This window comes from Paramormyrops kingsleyae, chromosome 3 (assembly GCF_048594095.1).
Source record: "Paramormyrops kingsleyae isolate MSU_618 chromosome 3, PKINGS_0.4, whole genome shotgun sequence".
NCBI lineage: Eukaryota > Metazoa > Chordata > Actinopteri > Osteoglossiformes > Mormyridae > Paramormyrops > Paramormyrops kingsleyae.
In genome coordinates, this window is record NC_132799.1 from 28,129,112 (window position 1) to 28,146,709 (window position 17,598).

The 17,598-nt window shown below is 41.2% G+C and overlaps 2 protein-coding genes and 2 long non-coding RNA genes across 4 annotated transcripts; 1 reads left to right on the forward strand and 3 right to left on the reverse strand.

The window, feature by feature from the left end:
- Positions 1 to 1,058: 1,058 nt before the first annotated feature.
- Positions 1,059 to 15,936, forward strand: amn1 (antagonist of mitotic exit network 1 homolog (S. cerevisiae)). The gene is made up of 7 exons (XM_023812720.1): positions 1,059 to 1,319; positions 1,434 to 1,566; positions 3,176 to 3,305; positions 9,065 to 9,282; positions 9,718 to 9,774; positions 11,475 to 11,586; positions 14,834 to 15,936. Exons 1-7 carry the CDS (start codon positions 1,294 to 1,296, stop codon positions 14,905 to 14,907), a joined length of 750 nt encoding a protein of 249 aa, XP_023668488.1. The 5' UTR covers positions 1,059 to 1,293; the 3' UTR covers positions 14,908 to 15,936.
- On the reverse strand, positions 10,651 to 12,304 carry LOC111844337 (uncharacterized). The gene is made up of 2 exons (XR_002838350.2): positions 12,142 to 12,304; positions 10,651 to 11,596 (listed from the first exon to the last, which is right to left on the reverse strand). It is a non-coding gene; the product is annotated as an uncharacterized lncRNA (long non-coding RNA).
- Positions 12,366 to 13,735, reverse strand: LOC140588242 (uncharacterized). The gene is made up of 3 exons (XR_011989591.1): positions 13,141 to 13,735; positions 12,992 to 13,058; positions 12,366 to 12,895 (listed from the first exon to the last, which is right to left on the reverse strand). It is a non-coding gene; the product is annotated as an uncharacterized lncRNA (long non-coding RNA).
- On the reverse strand, positions 15,192 to 17,439 carry etfbkmt (electron transfer flavoprotein subunit beta lysine methyltransferase). The gene is made up of 3 exons (XM_072709309.1): positions 17,410 to 17,439; positions 16,601 to 16,754; positions 15,192 to 16,399 (listed from the first exon to the last, which is right to left on the reverse strand). The coding sequence occupies exons 1-3, from the start codon at positions 17,437 to 17,439 to the stop codon at positions 16,050 to 16,052; spliced, it is 534 nt and encodes a 177-aa protein (XP_072565410.1). The 3' UTR covers positions 15,192 to 16,049.
- Between the last annotated feature and the right edge of the window lie 159 nt (positions 17,440 to 17,598).

The window sequence follows — 17,598 nt, forward strand, 5'->3', positions numbered from 1 at the left end:
CAAAACGCGTAGAACTAGTGCCGGATTTGGAAAATGTCTGGCCCAGCATGGCACCGCATTGGTGGAAACAAGGCTTAAGAAAATCAATCCCCTCAACCAGTTAACTCTGGTTCCTCTTCTTGTCAATTCTGTGCCTCTCTTGACCTTGGCCAGCCAGTTATTCTTGTATCAGCAGACTCCAGATGTAACCACATGTTTCCTGTTGCTTCTACTCACCAGCCCACTCCTGAGGATAAACCTGGAGTGTGTGTTGGAGAAGATGCTCATGCATCCTGCATTCTCAACAAAACAGCACATACACACAATTGTCTTCATGCCTAAGGCATAAAACATAGATATCAATCTCACAATGCCTTCTGCCAATCTGAACCCATCAGCTCCCCCTCCACGAGACTCTGGGGTAGAAACCAAACCAACAACCCTAGAGGCAAAATTGCTAACCACAATATATTGGCTATTTTAGCCACCTCTTCTCTAGTGGGTCCAGGGTCAGTCTTAGGGTGGTTTCTAGCTGTTGAAAAATCTGATCTGGGGCTAAGTCAAGTTTACCTGGATTGACTTGTTTTGTTTTTGAAGGAAGATTGCCATCAGGGCTAAAATACTACAGGCTTGGCTTAAAATAGCCATGGCCATAGCCCCAAGTTATTGAACCTAACGACGCCATGCATGGTGCAGTCCTATGACATAGCTGGCCTTCCCCATAAAATAGTTTGCTTTGAATGTTAGACGAAAGGACACTATAAGATCGAAAGCAGACGACTTTAGTATTTAAATAAATTACTGTATTGGAATGTTATTGGGAAACATGCTTCTAATGATTACGTTATAATCCGATCCAATCCAGCTTTATTTGTAAAGCACTTTAAATAACCTTTTGGACCAAAGTGTTGCACAGAGGAATAAAATAATTCTTATCCGGTACATCATAATAATAATAATAATAATAATAATAATAATAATAATAATAATAATAATGTTATTGCTGTTGTAAATAAGAATGCAGAGACATCGCTAATAAAACTACAATTACCAAAATGCCTCGATAACTTGTCATCATAAGCTCGCGACGGCGCTGGAAAACCAGACGTTATTAGTATGTGCAGCTAAATAATATTAAAGCGTATCGTAATCTTAAAATAACCTTTGTACAGATTTTCAGTTTCACTCTGCCAATCGACTCAGTTCGGCTTCGTTTCATCACGTAAATCCGGCTCAGCTAGTTCGTGGATATTGAATTCGCTGGTACAAAATGGGTCCCCACAACTAGCTGTGTCCGACGTAGCGTTCAACAGGATGGCTCTGTATTCGCTCTTTGACCTGTAAGTGGGCAGGAATGTCAGCTAGATGCAGGTTTAGCGCTTATTTTATTAAATGTTCACCGCCTCTATATTGATTGTCTAATACGTGAGTGTTCATGTACTGTTTGTTTATAGAAGTTTGGGCTGCGTCGCGAAATATGCCGGCAACTTCCACGGGGACATTAAAACTTTGCCCCTGGGAATAAAGGACAAGCTGGTGCGGTTAATGACTTCCAACGGCACCCTCACCGACTTCAATATCAGTCAGGTAAATGGCGGATGAATGTGGTAAAGGGGGTACGGGAGACGGCTGTCGCCGAAGGACGAACTTCCTGATGCCTTAACAGTATCACACTTATATCTGCATTACACTGCCTACCTTATTCGTTATGTACATTAGTTACTAGCGTTCAGACACTATAGATTTGTTAATCATTTTATGCCGCAATCCCGGAAAAAAAAAATCGAAAAATTACTAAATTCTTAGATTATGAATCTTAGTCACATTAATAGATTCAAAGGGGTACAGTAGATTGATACTTTATTGATCAAAGGAAGCTTGATAAGTGTTGGAACCGCACTCCTCCCGGTCCGTTGATGAGAAGAGATTCACAGCTGAGACGAGGAGTAGTTACAAGCCACCGGTTTATTCTCTGACAGATTGCAATCGGGAGCGACTGTCTGACATACATTCAGCATGTACAGTAAGAAGCTCGAACAATAGTTGTCGTTTCTGTCTTTTTATAGGCCCTCCGGGGTGTTCCCCCCTCTCTTGGTATTTTTCCCATCTATGTGTCATCAACATATTTTGACATTTGCTCCAATTAGTCAGTTAGTACATGTCTCCCCAGCCAAAGCATTTTATCGCATCAGCACTTTTACACCCCTCCTTGTGTTAGGCTAGAGTTAAATAAGTATCGCTTACGTCATCTGTCTCTATCTTCCAAACGTCTAGGTCAGGTCACCCTGCCCTGCCGGCACACTGTTAGTTCCTGTTTCTATTAGCTGTATTATTTTAGAATTAACCCGTCATAAGACCATTGACAGTGTTATGAATGCAATTTATTCCCTGAGTACCGCAATCTGTGCCTGGAATTTGTCTGTGTGGGTGTGACACATATGAGAGTGAAAAGGCATCACAGACCTCTGAGGGATACTAAGCTTCATGAGAATCTAGTTTATAATTTATTTATTTATTATAATTTAAATTAAACTACACCCTGACCACAACTGCAAACATCTTTACTTTAGTAGAATCTCAGGGAGTGGAAATGTTATGTGAGAAATTGTTTATTTGGTGGAAATCAGAAGAGCCTCAGATAGTTAAAAAAAAAAAAAAAAAAAAGATTCAACTACGGTGATTATACCGATTAACTTCTGCCTTGCATCATTTAATATACTAAACATATAATGGAATAATGCAAGCTTGCTTAAGTAATAGGTTTTCATTTTTAGATAAGAGGAACTAACCTATTTTGGTATGATAGCTTATTCTGCAAAAGGTACCGGATCGAAGTACAGACCTGGCCTGAGAAGTAAGGCTGCTGCAGAAATGCATGTATGTTAGTGGTCAAGGTTACGTGAAGAGGGGGCAAAGGAGCATATGGGGACTGATATCCGACCCCCCCTTGAACTGTCTGTAAACTGGCGTGTTTTTGGCTATAAAAGATGTATGTACTTGTTGTTTGGGGATCAGAGCACAAGACCCATGAGAAACTGCTGAGTGTCTGTTCCCCCTCCCCCCCCCATTTAGGCCCAAATGCATTATTTTCCTTGGTGCCATATTGGCCCCTATTAGTTTTTTTAATAGTGGATATTTCATAAGAAGTTCCAAAGCTAAGTTAATGACTGGCTGTCTTGCGTCTGTTTGCTCGCAGGTGCTGCATCCTTGGCTGAACACGTTGGACCTGCAGAACTGCAACGTGTCAGACTCTGCCCTGCAGCAGATCCACTGTAAGCAGCTCAGGAAGATACTGCTGCGGGGGTGCCAAGGCGTCACTGCGGAAGGTACCCCCGTCCTGACCTCTGACACCCTGACACAGGGCAGTGTTTCCCAACCCGGTCCTCGGGGACCCCCCCCCCCCCCCCACCCCGAGATGGTCCACATTTTTGCTCCCTGCCAGCTTCCTACCAGACTGTCCACACTGTTAGGGAGCAAAAACATGAACTGTCTGGGGGTCCTTGGTTTTCTCCACCTGCAGCAAGGGTTGCAAATTTCTGGGAATTTTCAAAGTTGGAAATTTTCCATGGAAATTAACTGGAATATATGGGAACTAATGGGAATAAACTGGAAATCTGCAAATTTGCAGGTTAGCCTATATCATGTAGCAATTTAGTAATTCGACATTCAGGTTTTTTTGTTGTTCAATGAAAGAATCGATTAATCAAATTTTTTTTTAAATTTAAACATTTGTATTAGAAATATTTCCATGCATGTCTGCTTATGACAAAACATAATGTTTGTATATGATACAGTTTTTGTATAAATTGTATTATTTGTATAAATAAGCGTAATCGCTGTGGAGTCTCTGCTTAGGTCCACCCTCTGAGCCGCTCATAACGGTGAGGCTGGCATCTGTGACCATGGGAAAACACGGACGAATTCAGTGGCTTGAGCATAATGCAGGGCTTTACTGGGGAGGCTAGAGGAAGATGTCGTAGAAATTTATGACACTTAGTCGGTGCTTTTTATTCTTGAGCTCAAGGAGCAACCACCTCCATGATATCTCTGTGCTAATGTTCAAAGAACTTTCTGGTCACCATAACTTTCATAGGGTTACACAGACAGTTCACGCCCCCTCCTCAGACCCAGATCAAACTGGTTAGGGTAGGGTGTGCACTTTGCAACACATATGCTTTATGCAGTTTGCATCTTGCAAGCATGTATGTATATACTTCATATAAGCTACATGCTGTGGGTCTACACATGACCTCTGTCTTTGTGGTGTTCCTGCCATTTCTGATAAGTGCACTGGACGCTCACACCTTTGTCCCCCAGCCCTCATTTCTTGTGAATTCTAACAAGTTCTATGCTCCAAAAAATGTGTGCAAAAAGAGAACTGAGGTTTAAACTCATGGGTGTCAGCTGTCTGTCACCCAGGCATTCTTGCAACTATATATAAAAAAAATGCATTCGAAAAGCAGATTATTCAAAAGCTAATTATGAAAAATATACCCTTATGAAAAAAGGCTTTGTGCCTTTTTTTTACACAATCAAAGCAGGAGACCCTGAGGAATTTTGTGAATGTAGGTTTTGCATATCAGTGGGTTTTGGGCGGTACCAGTCCCTCAGATGCCTGCAAATGGCGTGACCCCTTAGGGTAATAAAGATAAGAGCATCTGAGCACCAGGTCTGAATGCTACAAAGCCTCCAGGACTCATTGAAAGAACAAAGGAAGGCGATGAGATACCATTTTATGAGTCTTATCTGAGTGCCGCGAGGTTCACAGAGCCACATGCTTTTCTGTGGATATTACTAAGTGCTGTAACCTTGCTGAATGAAGTTCTTTAGTTTACAATCAGAAATGGGATGAGTTTCATTGGCCTTGTAAGTTACAAGGAATCTGGCTTGGTGCTTCTAGTGATGTAGTGATGCTTCACTGTAGCTCAACAAGTAGAGCATGGTGCCACCAACATAAAAGGTTGTGGGTTCAAATCCCAGGGAATGTGTGTGTGTGTGTATGTATGTGTGTATGTATGTATGTATGTGTGTATATATATATATATATATATATATATATATATATATATATATATATATATATATATATATATATATATATATATAATGAAATCTTATATTATTATTATATTATTATTATCTTATATATTATGAAATCTTTTAGTTACTGGATAATGTATTCCAGTATTTAGTCATAAGGGTTGGGCAGGGATTTCGACCATGTGTGAGCACGGAAATAGTAATAGTCCGGTCCTGATGACCCAGGAGCCATCTGCAGACTCCTGGGTCATCAGGACCGGACTATTACTATTTCCGTGCTCACACATGGTCGAAATCCCTGCCCAACCCTTATGACTAAATACTGGAATACATTATCCAGTAACTAAAAGATTTCATAATAAGTATAAAGAGTAATTACTAATGGTGTAATGATTCTGAATCTGAGACCGAAACCGCAATACAAACATTCACAATCTCGCGTCATGATTCTGGAAGATATACCTTGACACCCCCCCCAACCTGAACCCACTGAGCCTGTTCAGCTCTCATTACATCACTAATGTTATAAAAGTCATTTTTCAATTCGCAATTAACACCATAACACATGTAAATAAAATTATTATTCTGTTTAAAGTTACAGCAAGCTATATATTTACTAAATATTACACCTATTGTCTTCCAGCTGAGTGTGTCACGTGACTATTTTGGTCCAATCATGGTTTGAGTGATGATGCCTGGGGTGATAGCTGGTTTCATTAGGTTCAGATGGATAATAACCATGAGGTTGCAGACCCCTGGGGCACATTCTAGTCAGTGGTATTGGAGCATTTCAGAAGACATCATGCCTACACTGGTTTGCATTCCTTGCCAGCCCCAGGGGAACGGGCTCCCCCTTTGAGTCTGGTCCCTCCCAAGGTTTCTTCCTCCTAGGGAGTTTTTCCACTGTCGCCTCTGGCATATTCACTGGGAGCTTTGGGCAGTGAGGGGTTAATTATACAATAATGAGGGGTAATTTTACAATAATCCAAATACTAATTTACTAATTTCTAATAACTCAGTGTCTAATATAATGCAGACACTAGAAATGGGAACTGATACTAGGCCTGCAGGATGGGGTGATCTCACTCCATGAGGTTGGGAGAAATCAGGAACTGATAGCAAGAGAGCAGGTCAGGATGACCTCGTACCAGACACCAGGAAGACAGAAATTGAGGGGTTAAGCATATAATCACTTACTAATTCTATAACAATGTAGCTAATAGGGGTTAATCATATAATATCTACTAAGAACGTAGCTAATAGAGGAGTATCTAACATAATGTAGACAGTAGACATGGGAACCGATGTTAGGCCGGCAGGATGGGGTGATCTCACCCCATGCATTTTGGAAAAATCAGGAACTGACAGCACACCAGCAGGTCAGGACGACCTTGCACGAGATAGCAGGAAAAGAGGAACCCATCATACAACGGACACTTATTTTCACTTATGCTTAACAAAAAGGGGGGAAACATGCACACACTGACTAATCGGAACAAAAGTCAAAATATGTTGTGGTCACATAGGTGGAAAGTACCGAGAAGGGGGGGGGTGGGGGGCAGCACCCTAGAAGGCCAATAAAAGGGACAGAACTGACACCGAGGGTTCGAGCTTCTTACTGTACATGCTGAATGTATGTCAGATGGTCGCTCCCTGATTGCAACCTGAATAGAGAATAAACTGGTGACCTGCAACTACTCCTCGACTGTGCTGTGAATCTCTTCTCATCAACAGACCCGGCGGAGTTCGACTCCAACAGCAGGGATGCTGTAAAGCGCTTTGAGACAATGTAATGTTGTGAAAATGCGCTATACAAAAATCATTTTGTTGTTGTTGTTGATCTTAGCAGCGCACAAATGACTAATAAAACCCAGAATTTTCCCCCTGGTTTTCCTTATTTCCCCCCCCCCCCCCCAAAAAAAAAAAAAACTAAGTATGAACCGAAGAGTGGATTTGGAGAATCACCACACGCCTAGTAATTACTGAATAAAACGGTATAAAATACCCCTCCTTTAATAACTGTGTGGCTGAATATTAGTATCAACATTAATTCCCATCCTCTGCTGGACCTGGTTCACATGCTTTTTACTGGTAACTGTACAATATTCTCTCTGACACTGATGTGCAGTTTCCTGTTTTTCCAATCTCTTGGAACATCCACCATGTTTTTTTCTAAAGTTTCCTTCCTGGGGAAGGTCATTCAGAAATACACAGACCAACATCAAGGCTTGACCACAGTCCAATCAGGTCCTCCTTCCTATCCTCCAATTTTTCTACCACAGATCTTACATTGCATGTAAAATGATGACACTTTAATCCAAAGAGATGCACTGTTTCGGAGATAGGCTCTGATGGTCCCGGGAGTGATTAGGGTTAAGGGTCTTGTTCCAGGGCTAAAGGGGAAACTAATCTACAGACTCTTGGAATTGAACCACCAACCCTGCAGTTACAGGCACAGCAGCCAAACCCACCACCCCACACAACAACCGCAGAAGTAAAATGCAGACAATGCAGTTTTATTCAAACTAATCGTCAATGTGGAATTAGGACTTGCATAATGGTCAGGAGAGTCAAGGTGATTTAAGTGTCTGTAAATGATGACCTTTGGAGGTGATCTGAAATAGACTCGCATATAACCTAAAGTAAAGAAAGACCTGAGTTTGCTGAAAACTTGGTAGCTTGAGGATAAAACAGTGATGAAACATGGGTGCAATCATTGTTTTTTAGGTCTGGCCCTCCTTGCGTGCAGAGTGATAAACTGTGCCTAGCATTCAGAGAAATCCTCCTCCTCTGTATTGTGTGTCATTTTATTGTTTATTTCTTGAAGTGTCATTTTTCCAAACCACATTCGAAAAGTCGCTGTTTCCCAGTTTTTCATTTCCCATCTTCAAAATAAGCAAAATCTAGAAAGGCCTCTCGTCATTGTTCTGAAGTCTTTTAAAAGTCTTGATGACTGCAGAGGTCAGAACTAGCGGTATACAGACTTGTGATCCTTAGCGTTTTGGGTCCTGTGACAGTGGCGTCTTTGATTAAAAAGTCTGTGACCATCGGTGCCAGTTGATTTGCACAGTGTCTCTAGAGAGACTATTCAGACTATTCAGCCGTTGACAGATAGTTACAACTGGTGTAGCGGCAGACAACATGATGAGTGATTAGTGGGGGGAGGTTTGGGTCAGCTTAAGGCTTTTGAACACTTCAGTGGTCGTTGGCCAAATGCCGGCCGTCTGTGGAGTGCTTTTGTTGTACTTTTTATAAAGCAAAAGTTGCAGTCGTGTGAAAGCTGGGTGCTAGATCAACAAAGAGTGCAAAATGGCAATAAGGGTGGTATTCTGAGGACAAATAAAAGATGTTTGTCAGTTTTGGGGAGGGAATCCTCCCTTTCTGTCGAATCTGTCACCTTGCTCTGGCTCCTCTCCTTTCTTGCATCTTGGTTATTCACTCACCAGGAAGTTCTACCTCTGCTTTCCCTTTTATAATAGAATTTATTGCTCCTTTGGTTACTTTTTGATAGATTCCAGAATTCCTTCTAATTAGAGACTTCAAGGACGCAATAAAATATGTCTCTCAGGAGTGTATTTCCTCAGGAAAAATAGTATGTAATACATAGGCTATTCACTTTGTAATAAGATGTATAAGTAATATATCTCTGTTTTAGCCATAGGGAATTCCTTCTCATAGGGAATTCCTTCTCTATGGCCAAATACTTGTGTAATTTATGTAGGTCTATTTGTTTCTGCACGGCCGTGTTTTTGTTCTTTCTGGGTTTATCCTGTGTTCATCAAAGAAACACACTAGCTTTGACAAAGCACAGATGTTGCTGCCTTTGAACCTATTCCTAGGTTTGCACGTCTAATTCTGCTAGTCCCTTAAGGTTCCTCAGTTGACCACAGCATGAACCTGCCCCCCACACTCCATATCCCACCAAGCATATAATTATATATTTGTAGCACAAGCATTGGTCACATCTGGCAGGTTGGAGCAGATATGATTTCCCTTTCAGTACAGTCCAGCCCTGTGATCTTAATTACAGTGCTGTCTTCCCCAGGTGTGAAGGCATTAGCTTCCTCCTGCCCAGGATTAATCGTCGTGGACCTGACCAGGTGTAGGTCCATCACGGATGAAGGCGTCCTAGCCCTGGCGGCCCAGTGCAGGCTTCTGGAGGTCATCAGTCTCAGCGGCTGCTTGGGTCTCACCAGCGCCGCCCTACTGGCATTGGCACAAAACTGCAAAGTTCTGCATAGCATCTACATCTCTGAGACACGGGTAAGATGGAATGCCACTGGACCAGTGGGCTCTGTTCTGTGTTTGACATCCTGATTTATTGGCTGAAATGTATGAATTAAAATGGCTCTATTTATTGGTAATTCCCCAAAGATTCAAAACGGTGGCTTTGATCATCTAACCGCTGAGCTGTGTTTAATAATGTTTGTGCTCATGCGGAGCCTCTCGCAATCACGCACACAGGGATAGACTGAGGGCCATTCAGTGACATCATTTCGCCTGAACAACTAAAACCAGAGTAATCATTTTAAGTTTGATTATTATCAAGCCTATGAATATGTAGTGGAAGAGTATAAAGAAATATATTGCAGAGTAGCTACAAATTCGTTGGGAATCCCCTTTACTTAAAATGCATGAATTCTTTTTGAAATATGATTAATTCTGTTCCTGGGTTAGCCGTGTTTTATGGTTTTTCAGGTGACTGATGAGGGTGTCATCGGACTCGCTAATGGGATGTGTTCCAGCAGCTTGAAGGTAAAAAGTAGTGTCGGTGTGTGCTTGTGTACCCAAACGGTAATATACCAAAGCAACACTTCTGAGAGTTTGTTGTTCTATATGGTTATGGTTGATCTTATATATGATTATTACTACAACTATTACTACTAATAATAATACATTTTATGGGTAACTTGCATCTCTGACACCTAATGCGCAACACAGTAAACAAAAAAGAAAAAGTTAAATAAAACAGGCAGTAAAACAACCAGTGAAGGAAAAAAAGTATATATAAATAATAATAATAATAATAATAATAAATTAGGAGGATCCGAGGAGGGCACATATACCAGGTTTCATGTTTGTGACAAAGCTACTAATCTAACCACCCCTTTACCCATGAGCTGGAAGGTTCCTTGCTTTGATATGTATGAGCGCATGGAACCGTGCTGAAGACCCAAAGCAGAAAGGTGGCCTCGTCTGATAGTGTGTCAGCTTTCACAGCCTAAAAAAATCATTATATTTAAAAACCTATTGGCTGAAGAGTTCTCACACCTGGGTTTGAACAGCTGATATCTCAATAACCTGCATACACACTGGCTCTTTGTGCATAAGATTACCCACCCCTGGTTTACAATATCATTGTATTAGATCAAGTAATATTTTGTGGTGATAAATGTTGACATTCAGAGCTGGATCATTTTGTTGGATTGCAGGACTAACAATATTCTGCATACTTTCTCAGCTTTTATAGATATTTTTATTTTAAACATTCCTAACTGTTTTGTGACATGTGGCAATTTGAAAAACAGCAGTGACTTTATATTAAATGCATGCATTTCCCATAGTGGAAAAAAATCGAATCTCAAGAATTACAGTAAACAAACAAACATTAAGCAACAGACAGGAGGAGAATTTCTTTAAATGTCTGGTTACTTTTATTCAATTTGCATGCAGAGGGAGTCACACCTAAGATTTCTGTCAGAGTGGCTCACTTCCACTGCAAGCAGTTACAGGTCGTATATGTCTTTAGTGACACATGACACATCCAAACTTCTGACTTAGATTTGTTGAGAATGATTTCACTTACATTCCGTAACTAGTTTTTGCCCTTAGTAACTGAATTTGCTTACTTCAGCTCATGTGCAAGTGGTGCCCACACTATTTCAGTACTTTCCAAAGGTCACCATACACTCTAGATCACCTCCTGACTTTTTGACTCCGCTAACCATTTTTCAGCACTTCCCAGTTCTTCAAATAATGTGATCTTTTGCATTACATCTGTCTTGACCGTAGGCTCTTATCTTTACACTGATCTTCCTCGATTTATCGTTTCCACACCTCATTTAGCACCTTGAGCAGACTGTACATCTGCTCCATCAATATCAGCCCTATATATTTTTTCCAGATATCATCTCTCAGTGTTATTAAATCAGTCAACAACAACCATGCTTATGATGCACGTTTCATTTATGGATAACAAGATTACATCACTTCCTTCCTTAGGAATTTCTTCTACATTCTTGAATAGAACCATTGGATCTGGAAGCCATACATCTAATTCCAAGTACTTCTCCTAATAGAGTAGCTATTGAGGTTACTGCTTCAGGAGAGAACACACCATTCTAGACAGCAGCCACCCCTATGAGCTTCATTTTAACAGCTGCTTCCTTGGGCGGCCCTTAGATGGTGATGCTGTCGCTGCGGTTTCATGTCATGCTGCCGTGGTTTTGTCCCAGGAGCTGCAAATGGCACGCTGTCAGTCCCTGACAGACAGAGCTGTGATGGCGATCCTTTCCAACTGCAGCAACATCAGGATCTTCATCTTCCATGGCTGTCCACTGATCACAGGTACGCTTCACTTCACGAAACATTATTGAGCACAAGGTTAAGACAAAGCGTAGCGAATAAAGCATATTTGGTGTAGTTTAGTAATGTTATCCCATTCAGTTCCTGGCAGAGAGATAAATAATAACGCTTTCATCAAAATGACAGATTGGGTCGAAGGTCACAAAAATCAAAAATGACAGGTCTTTGAAGTTCAAAGGGTCAGATAAATCAAATATGACAGGTCTGGGTTGTGAGCCAATTGAGTGTTAATTAAAGGTAACAAATCAAAAATGACAGGTCGGGGTGAAGCAGGGTGACGTCACGATTAGTGACGTTGGGAGAGGGGGTGTTAATTTTATTATTTATTTATTATTATTTTATTATTATGTATTATTATTATAATATATATTATTTATTTTATTATTATTTTATTTTGAGGAGAGTGAAATGAAGTTTCAGTGATTTGTCGGAATAGCCCCGTGCTATGAGGCTGGCGGAGCTGAGCGCGGAGCTGAGCGCGGAGCTGAGCGCGGAGCTGAGCGCGGAGCTGAGCGCGGAGCTGAGCGGGTCGGTTACCTGATGGAGCGTGAGCGTACGCCGGGGGTGCCTGTGGAGCGCTACCTTGGGAAGGTCCCGGTCGGTCCGGCGGAGCGTGTAAATGTTGTACTTGGGCATAGCGCAAAGGACTCAGAGAGAGCGATGCTGGAGCTTATCCCAGTGCTGCGCGAGACTGAAAGAAACTCTGGGAGAATGAGAAAGTTGGAGCTAAGAATGAGAGGAGCAGGAGGTGGGTCTGACGCTATCGTCCAATGAACGCTTAGCAGCAGCAGTTTGGCCGTGTGTGTGTGTGTGTGTGTGAAAGCTGACACCCCCCCTGCAGCAGCAGTTTGGCCGTGTGTGCGTGGTAGGGTTTTTTTTTTTCTCAAACTTGTTTCAATTTTGGGTTGAAACCGCTTCTGCTTCAGAGCCCCTTTAATTTAACATGCTTATTAATATCTCAAAGGATGGTAGGAAACAGGGCTCTTGGGCCCTCGCTTCACCAGACGCTGCGGGTGGCGAGTCGTGTTGAGCGAGGTACTTTTGATAAACCGCATCATTTTCATCATTATTATTATTATTATTATTAGCGTTGTTGATGTTGTCGATTTCATCTAATAAGGCTTCGGGTATAGGAGGGGGTGTTGCTCCATCCATACCTGCTGATTCAGGTTTCTGGTAGATTTTCTCTTGACTTATTCACTGCAGTTATTCCAGTTAAGCACTAATTCCAGTTTATCTAGAAGTGCTATAGAAGTGCATCTCCTGAGATTTGAATCCATGATGTACAGGTCTCTCGTACATAAAACACAGAGAATACCTATTATTATAAGAAGTTATTTTTAATGTATAGCGTTTATCACATGTATAAAAGAAATAATATACTCACTATATGGAGTTTTCTATCCGCACCGTCTCTCGTAGAAAAAAAAAAAAAACCCAGAATAGCTGAATCTCTAAAAATAAATAAAAAATGATAGTTATTTTTAATGTATAGCGTTTATCATAAAACATGTATAAAACAAATAATATACTCACTCTATGCAAGTCCCGTGTAGTTTTCTTTTTCCAGTGGGGTAAGGCCATAGATGATACTTGGGGGTACTTGTGCTTCTTTACCAAAGGAGGAAAACCTGCTCGGCATAATAAAAATATCTGCGGATGGTTTTTTCTTAGGATTCTTTAAGGAGAAATATAGAGCCTGTCAAGTTTTTTAGGATTATCTTCTTTTCTTAATTAAGTCTATTTGATGTACATTGCCGCGTTTTTCTTTGAACTCATATTTGTAGTTATGACGATGCGATCGACCCGGGGATGTACATAATGGGCGTATCGGAAAAACCAAAACTTCAAACAAAACTTACTGTAAGACAAAATGTCTAATTTGATGTGTGGCCCAATTACAGTTTGACCCGGATGACCTACCGGGATGTAAATATCGCAAAAACCTAAACTTCAAACAAAATTTACTCTAAGACAAAATGTCTAATTTGATGTGTGGCCCAAATTATTACAGATGACCCGGATGACCTACCGATATGTACATAACAGGTGCATGAGAAAAACCAAAAGTTGAAACAAGTTTGAGAAAAAAAAAACCCTACCATGCACACACACACACACGGCCAAACTGCTGCTGTAGATGGGGTGTCAACTTTCACACACACACACACACACACACACACACACACACACACACACACACACGGCCAAACTGCTGCTGCTAAGCGTTCATTGGATGATAGCGTCAGACCCACCTCCTGCTCCTCTCATTCTTAGCTCCAACTTTCTCATTCTCCCAGAGTTTCTTTCAGTCTCGCGCAGCACTGGGATAAGCTCCAGCATCGCTCTCTCTGAGTCCTTTGCGCTATGCCCAAGTACAACATTTACACGCTCCGCCGGACCGACCGGGACCTTCCCAAGGTAGCGCTCCACAGGCACCCCCGGCGTACGCTCACGCTCCATCAGGTAACCGACCCGCTCAGCTCCGCGCTCAGCTCCGCGCTCAGCTCCGCGCTCAGCTCCGCGCTCAGCTCCGCGCTCAGCTCCGCCAGCCTCATAGCACGGGGCTATTCCGACAAATCACTGAAACTTAATTTCACTCTCCTCAAAATAAAATAATAATAATATAATAATTAATATATATTATAATAATAATACATAATAAATAATAATAATAATAATAATAAATAAATAATTTTAAAATACACCCCCTCTCCCAACGTCACTAATCGTGACGTCACCTGCTTCACCCCGACCTGTCATTTTTGATTTGTTACCTTTAATTAACACTCAATTGGCTCACAACCCAGACCTGTCATATTTGATTTATCTGACCCTTTGAACTTCAAAGACCTGTCATTTTGACGAAAGCGGTATTATCTCTCTCTCTCTCTTCTGGCAAAACATTCTAAAAAGGTGTTTTTCCATAATGTGGCAGATTTTGTTTTTCAGTCTTTAGGTTGAATTTCACTGCATAACCAGCACTTCTACAGTTACTTATTCACTGCAGTTATTCCAGTTAAGCACTAATTCCAGTTTATCTAGAAGTGCTATAGAAGTGCATCTCCTGAGATTTGAATCCATGATGTACAGGTCACAAGTTCTTGTCTCTAACACTCACCACCTGAATTGTTGGGTTAATTTTTTATTTAATTTGGAGCTTGTGTCATAGCGTCAGTCCCGTTTTTTTGTACACCTGGAAATCTTCTCTTGTGCATCTGCCCGTCAGACCATTCCAGAGAAGCTCTCCAGAACCTCACTGGCCCAGATAAGATCCAGCAGGTGTCATGGACGGTCTATTAGATCCTGAGAGGACTGCCGTTAGGGCGGCATGCATTCTGAAAGACAGCGGATGATCTTTGCAGTATATCCACACAATTTTAACAAGTTCCAAAACATTATAGCAAACCAACTTTATTGATTTAACATTCCATGCTTATAAGCTACTGCCTGGGTGTCCTGCATTTGACAGACTGGATACACAAACCCAATATAACATAAAGTACCTGAAGTGGCAGGGGGTGTAGTCATCAGGGCCGAATTACAGCTGTGCTTATTGGGAATAACGACACTAAGTTACACATTAGTAGCATTATCTGGTTCATTTCGACACATTTAGTGTTTATTTAAATACAGATCACCGAGTCTTACTTCATACCCTAACTTAAGTTCTTCATGACTTAACCAACATGTTTCATGCAGTGACTTCAATCCTTCAGTGTAGCATGTAGCTTTGTTTCAAAAGTGCCCCTGACTTCATATTGCATTACAGCACATTTAACTGTGGTGGAACATGTTCTGCTTAAACACTGTTAAAGTATTTGATAATGGGGTTTACATTTTGTACATTTATAATCCTTTGCGTCTAACTATAAAGTATGTGCTGCTCTTTGCTGTCATAGGTTAAGGAAATGCTAATGCAGCCGTACAGTGACCTCTAGTGGCCATCAATCTTTATACATTCTCTTTAAAGAATGTGCCATGTGACCCAACATGAATGCTGGTAGTGCTTCGTTTGTGCTCAGTACGTATTGCTGCAATTAAAAAAATAATAGTTTGCAAAGCTGAGGTAAAGGGCAGTCCAACTTTTGTGATTATGTGTTTAGTGTGATTCTTTAAATGTTACTCGCCTGTGCACTACTGTAACATCACTGGGAAACTGGAAGATATGGGGAAGCAATGAGTATTACATTCCGTATGTATTATTAATTGTAAAGGTGTTTGTAAGTATATTTATTAACTTGGTGTGCTGTTATTTTATCAAAAGTGGATCTGTGTATTGTGTGCACCCCAGTGGTTTGTGTTAATAAAGAATTTTGCACTGAAATGTCATCAGGATTCAACCTGTTTTTTTGTAAGATACACACACACACACACACTACCCAATTTATATAGTAAATAAGACATACTTATATATTATATATAGCACCAGTATTTAGGCAAAGTCATAGCTCTGGCTGATAGCTCCACACGCAGCTGTTGGAGAGGCCAAAGTTCTCTTCTCTAATTGATTCAGGAAGCTGAAAGTTAGCTAGCAGACGCAGATGTCTCCTAATCACGTGGCTCTCCAGGTGGGCCCGTCCCGGGTCTCCAATCAGGACCTGCGTGCCATGGGCCTGGATGCAGCTCCGAAGCCAGGTGTGCAGGCTGTCAATCAGCACCTCCTCATAGAACATGTCTCCAAGCAGGATGAGGTCCCAGCCCTTGGGCTCAGTGCCAATCAAGTTCTCCGTCTCAGTGGGGAGGGATTCTAAGCCATTTAATTCACAGTTCAGTTTGGTGGCGATTGCTGCAACTGAGATTTAATGGGTAAGTTACGTTATCATAGGGTTAACAAGTGAAAAGTCTGTGTGCTAAATGTCCACATGCCTGGACAATTTTTTCCTTTGTAAAACGCCCACACATAAACATGTTAGGCCTGGAATGCCTGGTTACATTTCACTGCTTACATGTGATGAACATACATGAATTTGTTTTGGCAGATACCTACGCCTACCTGGATCTACGTCGTTAGCTAAAACGTAAACAGCGCCGGTGATTTCCGCAGCGATGGCGGAGGCGCCGCATCCACAGCCCAAGTCCAAGACCTTCCTACCCCGGGCCACTTCCGGGTTATTTAAGAGATACCTGTTAAATAAGGGTGTTGTACACTGTCAGAATTATCTCACTAAACTTTAAACTGACATTACATTGTAACACTGCTAAATCAAAAGTAAGTATTTAAATACCTTGCAAGTGCTTGTCCACCCGGCCAGTAAATAGCCCAATATGGGTCAGTGAACGGCCACAACTCTGGTTTTGCGTGCCAGAATTTAGAGTAAACAGTCTTAGGCTGATTTCTGGAGTTAAATTATTTCTCCTCACTATGTCTGTATTTGCTATAATAAACTGCTTAATATCGTCTTCAGAGCTAACGTTTAAAATGTGACTATAATGGTCATTTGCGGTGCAGTACGAAACGCAGATGGTTTTTTTAACCATATTAGTTTTCGTCGCAAAACGTAAGCGTTGCAGATAACGGTGCAACATAGTGGGAAGGTTCACAATGGCTCGTCAAAAAACCGAAAAGATTTTAGTTTTAAGGTTACTTATCAGTAGTATTGTGTCAGCACTTACGCTACTACAAAGCACATTAACTCAGATGTGTTGTATTTTGCTGATATAATCGATTACCAACTTGTTTGTTCAAACGAACATGCCATCACATAGTTCATAATTTATCCCACGCAAACACTGCATGCATCCTCCAATAATAAAAGCGCATCCGGTGTCTCTGCTTTTATTCCGCTTTTCTCTTAAACTGACATTTTTGGTTCCGCTAAAAATGGTTCCCATCGCGCATTTTCATACTTGCTTAGCCTACACAAGTAGGCCTAGGCCTAGTATTGCCCTACACATTTATTTTACAAACAATAAGTCACATCATTTTAATGCATTTTATAACATTTAGATAAATATATTTCCACTTTATGTCACATGAAACGGTTTACACAA